The sequence below is a fragment of the Macaca fascicularis genome, chromosome 1, assembly GCF_037993035.2.
Source record: "Macaca fascicularis isolate 582-1 chromosome 1, T2T-MFA8v1.1".
NCBI classification, from domain to species: domain Eukaryota; kingdom Metazoa; phylum Chordata; class Mammalia; order Primates; family Cercopithecidae; genus Macaca; species Macaca fascicularis.
In genome coordinates, this window is record NC_088375.1 from 141,232,434 (window position 1) to 141,247,599 (window position 15,166).

Sequence of the window (15,166 nt, forward strand, 5' to 3'; positions counted from 1 at the left end):
TGAGACCCCATGCCTAAAAAAAATTTAAAAATTAGTCAGGTGTGGGCCAGGCACAGTGGCTCACGCCTGTAATCCCAGCACTTTGGGAGGCCGAGACGGGTGGATCACAAGGTCAGGAGATCGAGACCATCCTGACTAACACAGTGAAACCCCGTCTCTACTAAAAATACAAAAAATTATCCGGGTGCGGTGGCGGGCGCCTGTAGTCCCAGCTACACGGGAGGCTGAGGCAAGAGAATGGTGTTAACCCGGGAGGCAGAGCTTGCAGTGAGCCGAGATTGTGCCACTGCACTCCAGCCTGGGCGACAGAGCGAGACTCCGTCTCAAAAAAAAAAAAAAAAAAAAACAAAATTAGTAAGGTGTGGTGGGGCAAGCCTGTAGTCCTAACTATCTGGGAGGCTGAGGTGGGAGGATCGCTTGAGCCCAGGAGTTGGGAGCTACAGTGAGCCACGATCACAGCATTGCACTCCAGCCTGGGTAACAAAGCAATACTATATCTCTCAAAAAAAAATTAAGACTATACGTATCTTCTGTAGATTTTTTTCTTATAGTTTTTCTTATTTGATTTTAATTTTTTATTGAGTAAAGTACAGAAATCCTAATTGAGTGAATGTTTTAATAATGTATATACTTACTTAACTACTATCCCAATCAAATAGAGAACACTTCCAGCTCCCCTGTGTACCTTCCCAGTGAGTATTCTTTACCCCAAAAAGGTAAGCACCATTTGGACTTTTAACAACATATGTTAATTTTGCCTATCCTTGATTTGCTATGGAATTATACAGTATTCTATTGTGGCTTCTTCTACTGAGCATTGTATGTGTGATATTAACCCATGTTGTTACATAGTTGTAGCTGCTCTTTTTTACATTAATTACGTGTATAATTAATTATGTGAACATACCACAGTTTATTTATCAATTAGACTGTTGATGAACATTTAGCAATTACGAATAAAATTACTTTAACATTCTTGTACATGTCTTTTAACATAGGGACTAAGTTTTGTTGAAATGAATGGTGGATCCTAAGGCAGGCTTATGTTTACCTTTAGCAGCTACTGACAGTTTTCCAAAGTGGTTCTACAAATTTACACTTCCATTAGAAATGCAGAAGAGTTTCAATTCCACATCCTCGCCAAAACTTGTTTTTGAGAGTCTTTTCCATTTTAGCCATCGTGGGCCATAGCGGGCCTGATGTTTCCATTTGTCGTCATTGTTTTGACTAGTTTAGTTATTTGTGGGCAGATTTTTAATTGTTGATTTGATATCCCTAATAGCTATATATACAGACACACATATATATATGTATACACATATATAGATGCACACACACACACACACACACATATATATTTTTTTTTCAGGTTTTCCATTTATTTTAAAGTTAGTTTTGTTAAATTATATTTTGCTAAGAAATTTATTTAGTCTAAGTTTTCAAATGTATCATCCTTAAAATGATTCAGTTATTGGTCTTATTTCTTACATATTTCTTATGGCTTACCGATTTATAGCTAAATGTGTAGTTTGGGAGTCCCTTGTCAATCCCAACACTTGTGCCTTTTCTGCTTTATTAATCTTGTCTGATGCCCATTTTCTTGTTCATTGTGAAAATAACCACATTTAGGTTTTGGTAATCCTTTATATTGTTTCATTGTTTTCTATTCATCCACTTCATCCTTATCTTTATTATTTCCTTACTTCTATTTTCTTTGGTGTTCATTCTTTCTTCTGATGTCCTCCTTTTCCTGACCACACAATTGGCTATTTTAGTTCATTAATTTTCAGTCATGATATAATACATGTATATAAGGTTCAATTTTTTCCTCTAAGAGTGTCTTTAGGTACAGCCTACAAGCAGTGATGCACAATTTTTTTTATATCACTCAGTTCTAAAGGTTTTCTAATTTATTCAATAGTCAGTGAACACCAGTAAGCCTGGTTTTACATTTCCAAACATACAGGATTTCAAGGAGTTATATTCTAACTTAACTGAACTGTGGTTGGAGAAAACAATACACACATCATCAATCTTTTGGAATTTTTTCAAATTCATGCTATCTGGCATAGTGAGGTAACAGATTACATCTGCTTGAAAGAACGTCAATTTCAAACTGTTGACTACAGGGTTCCATATGCACATCCATTAGATCAAGAATATTAATTGTCTTACTCAACACTTCAAGTCTTAATTTTTTGTTACTTAACAATTCCTGATAAATGTATAAAGAATTTTCCCTATATGACTACAGATTTGTTCTTTCCTCCCTGAAATTGTGTTATTTTTCTTATGTATTTTGGGACTAAATTATTAGATACATATAAGTTTAGAGTCTTTATAGCTTGCTGGTTTAGAGTCTTTATATCTTCTTGGCTAAGTGTCACTTAAACATTATATGAGTCATTTTAATGTTGGTAATGTTCATTGCATTGAAGTCTATTCTGATCCTAATACAGTAATATCAACTTTGCTTTGGTGGGAATTTGAAACATTCCTTTCCATTCTTTTTTTTTTCTTTTTTGAGACAGACTCTCACTCTGTCATACAGGCTGGAGTGTAGTGACATAATCTCGGCTCACTGTAATCTCTGCCTCCTAGGCTCAAGCAATCCCTTTTACCTTAACCTCCTGAATAGCTGGGACTCCAGGCCTGTGCCACCACACCTGGCTAATTTTTATATTTTTTGTAGAGATGGGGTTTCGCCATGTTGCCTGGGCTGGTCCTGAACTCACAAGCTCAAGTGATCCACCCATCTTGGCCCCACAAAGTGCTAGGATTACATGCTAGGATTACAAAGTGCTAGGTTAGCCACCGCACCCCGTCTGCTTTCAATTTTCCTGTGTCCTTATGTTTTAGGTAATCTCTTACAAACAGCATAAAGCTAAACAATCTCTCCCTTTACACTGGCTTTTTAATCCATTATGATTAATCTTCTCCACCCAAAAAATAGTCCTTGCAAAGGTTTTGATCTTTCAATCTCAGAATGTGCCAGTCTATTTGTGCTGCTGGACAAATATCATAGTCTAGGTCATTTATAAAAAACAGAAATGTATTTCTCACAGTTCTGGAGGCTGGCAAGTCCAAAATCAAGGCACTGGCAGGTTGGTAGGGCCTAATCTCTCTGCTTCCAAGATGGTGCCTTAAATGCTACATCCTCCAAGGAGGAGGAACACTATGTTCTAACATGACAGAAAGGAAAAAAGGGACAAACTCCCTCTGTCAAGCCCTCTTATAATGGCATTAATCCGTTCATGAAAGCAGAGCCCTTGTGACCTAAGTACCTCCTAAACGCTCCACTTCCCAACAGTGTTGTATTGGCATTAAGTTTCCAATACAAAAAATTGGGTGGACATATTCAGACCACAGCAGAAAGTCAATATTCATTTTAGTTCTTCAAAAAGCTCCAAGAGTCTTCGTATCATACCTCTACCTAAAAATCTCAATTGGCTATTTATGCTCCCCAGGTTAAAATACAAATCCTTTGGTATAACACACAAAGTCATTTACAGTCTGGATCCAGTGTGTCTTTCATGTCTCATCTCCCACTACACCTATTTACTTATAAGAACATAAAATTACTTAAGAGTTCTTCAGCAATGATACTCTTTAATATGTCTATACCTTTGCACATGCTGCCCAGAATGTGTCTGTCCCCACTTACTCACTTTGTGAAGCCAAAGTCAATACTTAGCTGGGCGCAGTGGCTCAGGCCTATAATTCCAGCACTTTGGGAGTCCGAGGAGGGTGGATCACTTGAGGTCAGGAGTTTGGGACCAGCCTGACCAACATGGTGAAACCCTGTCTTTACTAAAAATAAAAGAATTAGCTGAGTGTGGTAGTGCATGCCGTAATCCCAGCTACTCAGGAGGCTGAGAAAGGAGAACTGCTTGAACCCGTGGGGCGGAGGCTGCAGTGAGCCAAGATCACACCACTGCACTCCAGCCTGCAAGACAGAGTAAGACTCCACCTCAAACAACAACAACAACAAAGTCAATACCCTGAAAATCATCTCTTATCTAAGTTCTATAGAGGAAACTAGTAGCTCTTCCTCTTTATTTTTTCTTGGCAGCTATATTGTGAATGTGGTCTTCATGTATTATTATCTCACTATTTTAAATAACCATATGCAAAGCTTATCTGAGTAAGTAAAGTGTGAATTCTAGAATATGTAACCACAAAGTTTATATAATAGTTACGAATTATTAGTATTTATTAAGAGGTACCTTATATTTCTTTTTTTATTTACTCTTCATATCTATCCATATAAAGATAATATCGTTTTTATTTAATGAAATGAATGAAAAAAACCTGAGATTTCAAAAGGTTATATCATTTGGCCAAGGTAACAAAGCCAATGAGAGGTAAAATCTAAAAATTTTCTAACTAACTCCAAAACCTAAGCATTTTCTACTAATATTTGTAATATTGCTTAGTACAGATTATGGCTTTATACTGTATAAAAACTGCTATAATCCTATTTCATTATAAAATCTTATTAGCTTAAACTAAAAAAATTTAAATCTTTATCACTTTAAAAGTGAACTGGCATTCAGAGTTAATGGTTCCTTGGACAGAGACACTTAAAAGACTTTATCTCCAGATATAATTTATACGAAATAGATATTTTTGTACTACTTATATATTTCTAAAGGAAGATCCAACCACACATTCTCATGCATTGAGTTTCTTTCTCTATGAGGCAAAATTTTCTTTTTAAGAGTTCATTCAACATTTTATTTAGTTTTATTAGAGGTAATATTAATTTACAGGCTTTTTCCCTGTTAGTATTTTAAACTCAGTATACTGATTTCAAATAGGCCACAGAACTTAATTTCAGATATAAGTATCATTACACTGATAATCATTATCAGTTTTGTAGAAATTCAGCCCAATCCAGAATGCTAATAACATAAATTCCACACACAAACATTTTAATGGAAAATTTCAAAAAATTAATAGATAAAAAGAACATTAAGTTATTCTATTGCCAAATCTCTGAAATTTTTTCACTTCAAAAATTAACTAGAATTTTAAACAGGTAATATATTCTTTTATTCCCTTTCAAAAAAATGTATTTGCTTTAAAAACACATACCTTTTTCCTTGTTTGGTTTGTTCAAGTAAGTCCACCTTTAATTTTATACATTCCTCTTTGGACTCCTGCAAACTCTGTTCCTTTTCAATTACCATTTTCTGGCTCTGTTCCAGCTTATTTTCTGCCTCTCTATAAAATAAAGGATACTTTGTTTTAAGACTACTAAAGAGATTATCCCAGGTATGCAAGAATAATTTAATATTAGGAATTATATTTGTTTAAATCAATGAGTTAAGCAAAACAATATACAAAAAGAGACAGAGAAAAAGGTATATTCATCCCTTGTTAATTAAGAGTTTTTTTAAAAATAAAAGAATACTTCCACCAGATGATAAATATATCTGAAGTAATAACTCACATCATATTTTATAGTCAGATACCAGAAGCATTCCTGTATAGTTCAGAAACTAAATAAGGATGACTGTTATCATCCCACATCCAACAACTTTACTAACAGTTCTACCCACTGCAAAAAGCAAATATGAAAAGGTATTAAGAAGTATAAATGCTGAAAAGGAAAGACAAATTTTTTTTCTTTTTCCTACTCTTTGAGTCAGAAACAAAATTTTCTTTATTTGCTGATAATACCATTAGCTACCAATTACAAAATAATTATATTACACAAAAGTCAGTAACCTTCCCATACACTAGCAATGAACAAAGTAGGAACAATTCACAATTACTAAAAATATAAAATACCTACAAATAAATTTAAAATAATATATGTATTACAAAGAAAATTACAAAACTCTGATGGACATAAAAGACAACTTTAGCATGCAGCAAATCATTTGCAGAACTTGTGAAACACCTCCCAACTTGGTTCAGTATGCCAGAGATAAGGTCTGAGAATTTGCATTTCTAACAAGTTCCCAGGTGATGCTACTATTGCTGGTCGTTTAACTATATTCTCAGAATCACTCAGAGTAATATGTTATTTAATATGCATATATTTCCCATTTTATTCAAAGCAGAAGAGAATAAATTATAAAGTGCCTGATGGCAAGGCATGACAGCTCATGCCTATAATCCCAACACTTTTGAGAGGCCAAAGCAGGAGGACTGCTTGAGGCCAGGAGTTTGAGACCAGCCTGACCAACATAGTGAGACCCCATCTCTACAAAATAAAAAATAAAAAGCTCAGCTGGGCACAGTGGTGTGTGCCTGTAGTCCCACTACTTGGGAGGCTGAGGCAGAAGGATCATTTGAGCCCAGGAGGCTGAGGCTGCAGTGAGCCATATTGCACCACTGCACTCCAGCCTAGGTGACAGAGTGAGACCCTGTCTGTAAAAATAATAAAAGTGTCTGACTCCTTTACATTTTATTTCTTGAACTCCCTTTGAAATACTGAGTATATACTGCTATGTAGGTGAAGAAATGAACTAATTCATATTTGACAAAAGCATGTAAATAGGCATCTCACCTTAGTCTTTTTTAACCGCTATATACTGCATGCAACCTACAGCCAAGAGGAGTTATGATTGACTAAAAATAGATTCAACGAGTTCTAAGACAACTGAACACCATTCGGGTATGTAAATATATTGGGTGTGGGGAACAAGATTTAACAAGATATAACAAAATGTAAAAGTAGCAAATAAAACTCTGAGAGCTATAAAAAGTATATTTACCTCAAAACTTTATCTTGAGCTGAAACCTCTGCTTCCAAATTTATAATCTGTTCTTCTAAGATTGGGACACTGGCTGCCTGCTGTTGAGCAAATTCAAGCATGGAAACCTAAAATATAAAAACAACTTTTATAGTACTTTCAGAAAATAAATTAACCTACTTGGCCCTTAGTTTTTTTCCTGTCAGATAAGGGGGTTCAACAGGGCTCCCAAATCATTGCTCAGATATAAAGCTTCCCATCTATTCCTTTGATCAACATTTACATGGGCATATCATCACAAGCCAGCCGTGGCATGTAAGCTCCTGGCATTACCTTCAACTTATAACTGAAGAGTTATTTAGGGGAGAAAACAGAATCTCTACTGATAAGCATCTAGCAAGATTAATTTTACATAAATTAGAAAATTAAATATAAAACATCAAACTATAAACAATTATGAAAGAAAATATTTATTGAATTTTTATGATTTAAAGACCTAATTATAGAATACATGCTTACTAGAAAGAATCTAAATACAGAAAAGCATAATGACCCTACAATCTGTATTATAAAGAGAGTACAACTACTATAGCAGGATGGGAACCCACAATCTAAATGGTATGGAAGAAAGTATCAATAAGATAACTATCACTGAAAAAGAAGTTTAGAACATGAAGGCACAAGGTACTGTAGAGGACAGAAGTGAGGACCCAATGAAAAAGCAGGGATACAGTTCAAAGTATCTGCAAATAACAGTTATCCTTTTTCCCACTCCCAGAACACCAACAGCAAGGTGTTGGCATACTAGGAAAGAGGCAGAAAGTTTATTATCAGAAGAAACTGAACAGAAGAAGCTTGAGACTGTGGGACACTAAGAATAATGAGCAGGAATGAAGTACAGCTGTAACAAGGGAATTAATATAAAACGGATAACTCCACCTTACTACTCTATTTCGTTTTTGGTTATCCCACAGGTGAGAAACTAAAGGATTCTTTGCTGGAGAAACTCAACAGCTCAAAAAAAAAAAAAAAAAAAAAAATCTCTTTCCATGCTGATAGCACTCCCACAAACATGATGAACATTCCTAAAACCTGCAGGACTTTCTGTAAGAAGTGTGGCAAGCACCAACCGCAGAAAGTGACACAGTACAAGAAGGGCAAGGATTCTCTGTATGCCCAGGGAAAGCAGTGATATGACAGGAAGCAGAGTGGTTATGGTGGGCAGACTAAGTAGATTTTCCAGAAAAAGGCTGAAACTACAAAGAAGATTGTGCTAAGGCTTGAGTGCATTGAGCCCAGCTGCAGATCTAAGAGAAAGCTGACTACTAAAAGATGCAAGCATTCTGAACTGGGAGGAGATAAGAGCAGAAAGAGCCAAGTGACCCAGTTTTAAGTGTTATCTTTTGTTTTATTACGAAGACAATAAAATCTTGAGTTTATGTTAAAAAAAAAAAAAAAAAAAAGGAAAAGAAAAACATCTCATACTGATACTGTTTGGGAGCTGGCAGGTGTTTCCCTACAAAAGAACCACCTCCCTAACCATCACCCAGAAATAAAGTCCACTGGACAACAAACCACCAATCTGCATTTAAATGCCTTTCTCTTAAATATGAATAGCTAAAATACTAACATCTGAAAAAAAGCTTCTGTTTTTTTTTTTGAGACAGAGTCTCACTCTGTCACAGGCTGGAGCACAGTGGCGCAATATCAGCTCACTGCAACCTCCCCCTCTGAGTTCAAGCAATTCTCCTGTCTCAGCCTCCCGAGTAGGTGGGACTATAGGTGCACACCACCATGCCCAGCTAATTTTTGTATTTTTTAGTAGAGACAGGGTTTCACCATGTTGGCCAGGATGGTCTCGATATCTTAACCTTGTGATCCACCCGCTTCGGCTTCCCAAAGTGCTGAGATTGCAGGCATGAGCCACCACGCCCGGCCCAAAAGCTTCTAACATAAAGTCAGAGGCCTAAACAAAAGAAAAAGGAAAGGAAAGCAAACATGAAAAAAAATCATTAAATCTTCAGAGTGCTAAGAGAGAATACATTAGTATGTTATGAAATACAAAACAATCAGAACAAAAAAAACTTTAGAAACTGAAAAAAGTATGACAGCCAAAATAAAAGATTCAATAGAAGTGCAAAAAATAATGTTGAGAATACCTCCTAAATAAAAATCACATGGCCAGACACTGTGGCTCAATCCTGTAATTCCAGCATTTTGGGAGATGGATAGATCGCTTGAGTCCAGGAGTTCAAAATCAGCCTGGGCAACATGGCAAAACTCCATCTCTACAAAAAGACAATACAAAAACTAGCCAGGCATGGTGGCATATGCCTGTAGTCCCAGTTACCTGGGAGGTTACGGTGGGAGGATCACTTGAGCCCAGGAGGTCAAGGTGGCACTGAGCTGTGATTGCATCATTGCACTTTAGCCTGGGTGACAGAGCAAGACCTTGTTTCAAAACAAAACAAGGCTTATATTCAAAAGACAGGTAATAACAAATGTTTGCAAGAATGTGGAGAAAAGGGAATCTTCATATGCTGTTGGTGGGAACGGAAATTAGTACAACCATTATGGAGAACCGTTTGGAGGTTCCTCAAAAAACTAAAAATACAGCTACCATATCCAGAAATCCCACTGCTGGGCATATACCCAAAAGAAAGGAAATCAGTATATTGAAAAGGTATCTGCACTTCCATGTTTGTTGCAGCACTGTTCAAGAGCCAAGACTTAGAAGCAACCTAAGTGTTCATCACAAATGAATGGATAAAGAAAATGTAGTACTTACACAATGGAGTACTATTCATCCATAAAGAAGAATGAGAATCAGTCATTTGCAACAACATGGATGGAACTAAAGATCATTATGTTAAGTAAAATAAGTCAGGCACAGAAAGACAAATATCATATGTTCTTACTTATTTGTGGGATCTAAAAATCAGAACAATTGAACTCATGGACATAGAAAGCAGAAGGATGGTTACCAGAGGCCAGGAAGGGCAGTTGTCAGGGTGGGAAGAGGTGGGGATGGTTAATGGTACAAGAAATAGAAAGAATGAACAAGAACTACTATTTTATAGAACAACAGGGTGACTATAGTCAATAATAATAATTTAACTGTACATTTTAAAATAACTAAAAGACTATAACTGGATTGTTTATAACACAAAGGATAAATGTCTGAGGGGATGGATATCCCATTCTCCATGATGTGATTATTATGCTGCATAATTGTATCAAAAAATCTAATGTACTCCAAAAATATATATGCCTACTATGTACCCACAAAAATTAAAAATAAAAATTAAGAAACAGAAAAATTTCCAGAACCAAAGGATACAAGTTTCCAGCCTAAAAGGGTTCTCAAATACCCAGTATGAGTAATAAAGGCCTATTGAAAGATACATTGTTGTACAGTTTTAAAACACCGGAATGGGAAGGTCCTAAAAACTACCATCTGCCATAAAGTAAAAAACAAACAAATGGGAAAAAAAGAGATTACATGCTAAGGGAAGTAATTCACAATGGCAACAGACTTTTCAAAGTGGCACTGGAGGATAGAAGGGAGTAATGTCCTAAAAATTCTAACGTTACATAATTATCAAACTGGAATTTAATCATGAGTGAAGAAGAAATTAAGACATTTTCAGACAGGCAAGGAAGTAACTGGAAGATATGCTCCAAATACAGAAAGAATAAACTAGGAAATAACAAAAAATAGAATTCAGGAAACAGTAGATTCAACCTAGAAGAACACCAAAGAGAAGTCCCAGGATGGCAGTTGGATAGCAGGTGTAGAGGGCAAAAAGCTCAGAAAGAGCAGGCTGCCAGGCTCCAGAAGAGTAAGTACAACCATTGCCAGAGGTAAGTTATGAATATATTGATTGATTTCTGCAAAAGAATCTCAATAGTGGGCATATATGAAGCATCAAAAGCTCATACGTGGCCTGAAATAGGTGACTTCCCTAAAAAATATTTCAACAACTTAGAAAATGCTGAGTTGAGAAGTACAATACTAGTATCTTACTTCCTCGCCTAACCACTGGTGTGTTTATATCCTAAAAATAAAGGTTAAAAATGCTATTAGTTCAGTAATTATTAAATTATCTTTATGTCTCTTTTCTTACTTTAAATCACTAGCAATCATGACTTTAAAAAGAGAGATTATAGTTGAAGAAAAAATTTAAAAATAAGCAGAAAAAACGAACAGACAAATCACAAAGAAATCTGAATGGCAAACAAATATACCGAAAAGATAAATTTTGTACGAAATCAAGAAAAACAGCATTTTTCCCTCAAAGTGAACAAGAAAAGATGAGGAACCAAATGTAAATGCTTGAAAAACATTATTTCCCTAAAATATGGTCATTCTGCCTCTGGAAATCTACCCTAGAAATAATCTCAAACACTAAAGAAGTTTTATGTTCAATAATCTCAAACACTAAAGAAGTATTATGCTCATTGTTGCATTTTGTTTTTCCTGTGCTGAAATAATCCCTAATAGCATTTTGTTTTGTTTGAAAAAACAGAAAAGAAAAATAAAGTCTTCCCATAACTGTTCTATTTAAAACTACATATAATGTATATATACAATGTTTATAAAAGTAAATAGTGAAAGCCTCACTCCAACCTTCCAATCTCTCTCAAAGTTATCAACAGTGTGAAGCATAGTTTCTACCTTAATATATCACATGTATATATATTTACATACAAACACACACACAGACACACATACACTTCTTATAAAGAGGAAAACTAAGATTATTATACGTGTGTACTGCTCTGTAATGTTTTTCTGCCACTAAATATATTAGGTAACAGTTTTTGAGTGCTGACTACACATAGACACTGTTTTAAGTGACTACAAACATTGTATCATTTAAACTTTATCATGATCCCTATAAGTCAAACAACTTTGCATCTTAGTACTAGTATATTTACCTCATTTTTTAAAAACAGGTTTTGTTACAATCTATCTTATGGGTATACCATAATTTACTATGTCTCCATTATTGGACATTTTGGTTTCTTCTAATTTTTTGTGTAATACCAACCATTTAGTAAAAAAATAGGAAACCAATGAAATACAGGAATTAACCAAGTTACGCTATAATCACATGAAATATAATGCTACCATAAAAAATGATCAATGGAAAAGCTATGTAAATGCATCAGAAAATGCATAGACTATATATACAGTAAAAAAACAGAAAACACCAAAACTATTTAAAACAGTCTGGATTCAACTATGTATTAAACTGGTAAAGCGGTTTCTAGGTAGAAACTCTGGGTGATCTTTCTTCCTCTTTTTGCTACTTTTAAATTTTTCAACAATGACAATGTGTTATTTTAAAAGGGAAGATAAGTAAGTTATACTTCCTTTGTATAAAAAATAAGACCACACAAATTGGTAATCTTAACACCTTAAGAAGCTGACTTATCTAAATGCGAAACTGTAAAGTTCCCTTCAATCATTTTCAGATATAATTCATACAATATTGATTTTATAACATGTTGATACTATAGTATTATAATGAAAATTACTTCACATAACACATTAAGGCAATGTGGCAATACAAGGACTCTTTTTCCAATTATAAATCTAAAATAACAACTATTTTCTGCTGGCAAACTCGTCATTTCAAGATACATACTTTTGCTCTTGACTGTGTTAATTCAAAGTGGATAGATTCAAATTTGGTCATTAAGGAATGATTCTGTGTGACCAAACAAGCATTCTGTTGCCTAAGTTTATTTAGTTTCTCTCGAAGGCTTTTAATCTCCTGATCCACAGGGGTAGAAGATGAAAACATCTGAAAGAATGAAAAAGAACAAATATATTTTCAATTATTTCAATTAACGGTTACATGTAATTAATGGAAAATTATGAGCAATTATTAATAAAATGACTAAGCAGCTCAGAAAATGAGTTAAAATACTTAGTGAGTATTGACAAGGATATGTGGAACAATCAATACTCTCTCCTCCACTGCTGGTGGAAGTATATACAAGTATAACCTGGAAAACAGTGGTACACTTTGGGAAACTGGCTGGTATTATCCAGCAAAGTTGAGTATGCTAAGAACCAACAATATCATCCCTAGATATAAACCTGATAGAAACTTTTGTACTTTTGCATGTGCAGATATAAAACTATTCATAGCTACATTGTCCACAAGAGATAATAAATGGGAAGAACCCAAATGTCCACCAACAATAAAATGGATAATAGGTAAAATATTATTTTATCTGTATACATATTTTTATTATATTCTTTTTATACGTATTTTACAATATTTAATTTTCATGAGGATTGTGATTTTCAAAACATTTCTTTTAATTAACTTTGAGTGATTTATTTATGCAATTCAAAATTCAAAACTATATAAAAGAAAAAGTATACACAGAAGTCTCTTCCCATCTTTAATAGGTGGGTAACCACTTCTATAAGTTTCTTGTTTAGTCTTCTAGTGATTCCATACACATACATAAGCAATACAAATTACCCACTTCCCTCCTCTCCTTATGCAAAAACTAGCACATTAGATATAACATTCTGCACCGTGCATTTTTTTTTTAACTTGGAACAATATACACTGGCAATCTCTCCATAATAAATACATTGACAAACTCCTTTTCTCAACTGCATAGTTTCCATTGCATGAATAAACCATTATTCAACTAACCGCCTATTACTAGATACTTGAACTATTTCTAATCTTTTGATATGATCAACAATGCCTAATTTCATATCCTGCAGGTGTGTCTATAGTATCGTTTTCCAGAAATGGGAGTTCCAAGTCAAGGTAAATGTATTTGTAATTTTGGTAAATATTGCCAAATGCATCTCAGTTGGGGTTATATCACTGTGCCTTCCCACTAGGCAATGTACCCGTACCCAATATCACCTATAAAATAACATCTCAAACATCTGAATGTTTAATAATTCTATAGGTAAGAACTAGGTAAGGTACTTAGGTATAGTTTCATTTTGAATTTATCTTACTATGAGGAAATTGGACACCTTTTCATTAGTTTGGATATCATTTTTATTTCTTTTTCCCTTCATGTCTTTTGCCCATTGGGTTACTGATCTTTTTGTTCTCAGTTTCTAGGAGCTCTTTACACATTAGATTATCCTTTTGTGTTTGATAGTCATTACCATTATTGTTTTCCCAATTAAGGCACATATAAAGTAAGAATGATCAGCAATTTGAATGAGGATAGAGATCAAATTTCTTGGAATTACATACCATGTAAACATGGAATTTGAATTTGTTTCTAAAAAGTAGGTTCAGACAGCTTCATTAAGTAGCTTCCTTATAAAAAAGAAAGCTCTTAATGGTTGGCTTTCCGAAGTGGAAAGAGCAAATATGTATCCAAAAAGATTATGTGCAACCATATCTGTGTATATACATGTAGGGAGTGCAGGGAACAAAGAATAGGAAGAGAGTGTAAAAGGAGATAAAAGGGTTGAGTGAGGAAGAGGGATAAATGCAGGGAGATAAATATATGATAGAATAAGAAAAAAGAAGACAGTTTCAGACCAAGCAAAGATCTCTAACATCATGGACAAAATAGAAAGATAATGAAAGAATAGTGCCATACTATTCACAGTACTTGATCCAGGCTAAATGGTGGGTATACCTTAACCACTTAATAAATAATTGATTACCTATTATGTATAAGATGTAGTGTTAAAATCAAGGGGATTATAATTTACTTAAGAAGACATTTAACTGCAAAAAGGTAATAAATATATAAGTTTAAAAGTAGAGTAATACACCAAGATAAGTACTTTCTTGTTAGAACATAAAAAGAACAATTATATTTAAATTCTTGAGTACCAGAGTAAAAGATTACAGAAACCATGAATAAGGTATTTAAAGAAAAACTGAAAAAAAAATTTTTTTAAGTAGGCAGGCCTAAAACCAACACTTCTTTTAACTAGATAGGTGTAAAAATAATAACCTTATCTCTTGCCTTTTTTTGAAAATCAGTGCTGCTACCAGATATTTTACAAACGTTTTCATAAGGTGAATAATTCAGAAGTCCAGGGTGGCTAGGCTGAACATCCAAAATTAGCCTTTCAGACCTTGAAGGATTAGGGGCATAATCAGAATTTTCACTTGGACTAACACTAGAGAAAAAAGAAAAAACATATTTCAGTTCTTGGATATTCACTATAAATTGCTATACATTAAATAAGAAAATAGAAAACCTGAAATGCTGCTAAGTAGATTCACAGTTATGAACATAAGGCAATGTTCCACTAAATTTTAAATAAATCATAATTACTTTTAAACTAGCAAACTGTATTTCTAGAGCCTCTATGCTGATTACTTAAGATTCAAAAAAGCATTAAAAAATTAATAAAGCCCAAAAATATATTTTATACTGAGTTCTAATACACTGAAAGTGTTTTTAATATGCAAAGAGGCTTCTCTAATATTCCTATT

At 34.2% G+C, this 15,166-nt stretch overlaps 1 protein-coding gene and 1 pseudogene across 16 annotated transcripts in view; one reads left to right on the forward strand and one right to left on the reverse strand.

Moving 5' to 3' along the window:
- CCDC18 (coiled-coil domain containing 18) overlaps nucleotides 1-15,166 on the reverse strand; it is a 113,891-nt gene that overhangs the window by 94,387 nt on the left and 4,338 nt on the right. For 11 of the 16 annotated variants that reach the window (XM_015452483.4, XM_005542703.5, XM_065518575.2 and 8 more), the window contains 4 exons: nucleotides 14,679-14,847; nucleotides 12,362-12,520; nucleotides 6,729-6,835; nucleotides 5,098-5,226 (listed from right to left, as the gene is read on the reverse strand). In XM_015452483.4, the coding sequence (XP_015307969.2) occupies nucleotides 5,098-5,226; nucleotides 6,729-6,835; nucleotides 12,362-12,520; nucleotides 14,679-14,847 (564 nt within the window). Of the gene's footprint in view, nucleotides 1-1,506; nucleotides 1,643-5,097; nucleotides 5,227-6,728; nucleotides 6,836-12,361; nucleotides 12,521-14,678; nucleotides 14,848-15,166 lie in introns of those variants that run through there. The other 5 variants (XM_074001441.1, XM_065518580.2, XM_074001442.1 and 2 more) reach the window with 3 other exon arrangements.
- Nucleotides 7,647-8,213, forward strand: LOC107130149 (large ribosomal subunit protein eL42-like; annotated as a pseudogene).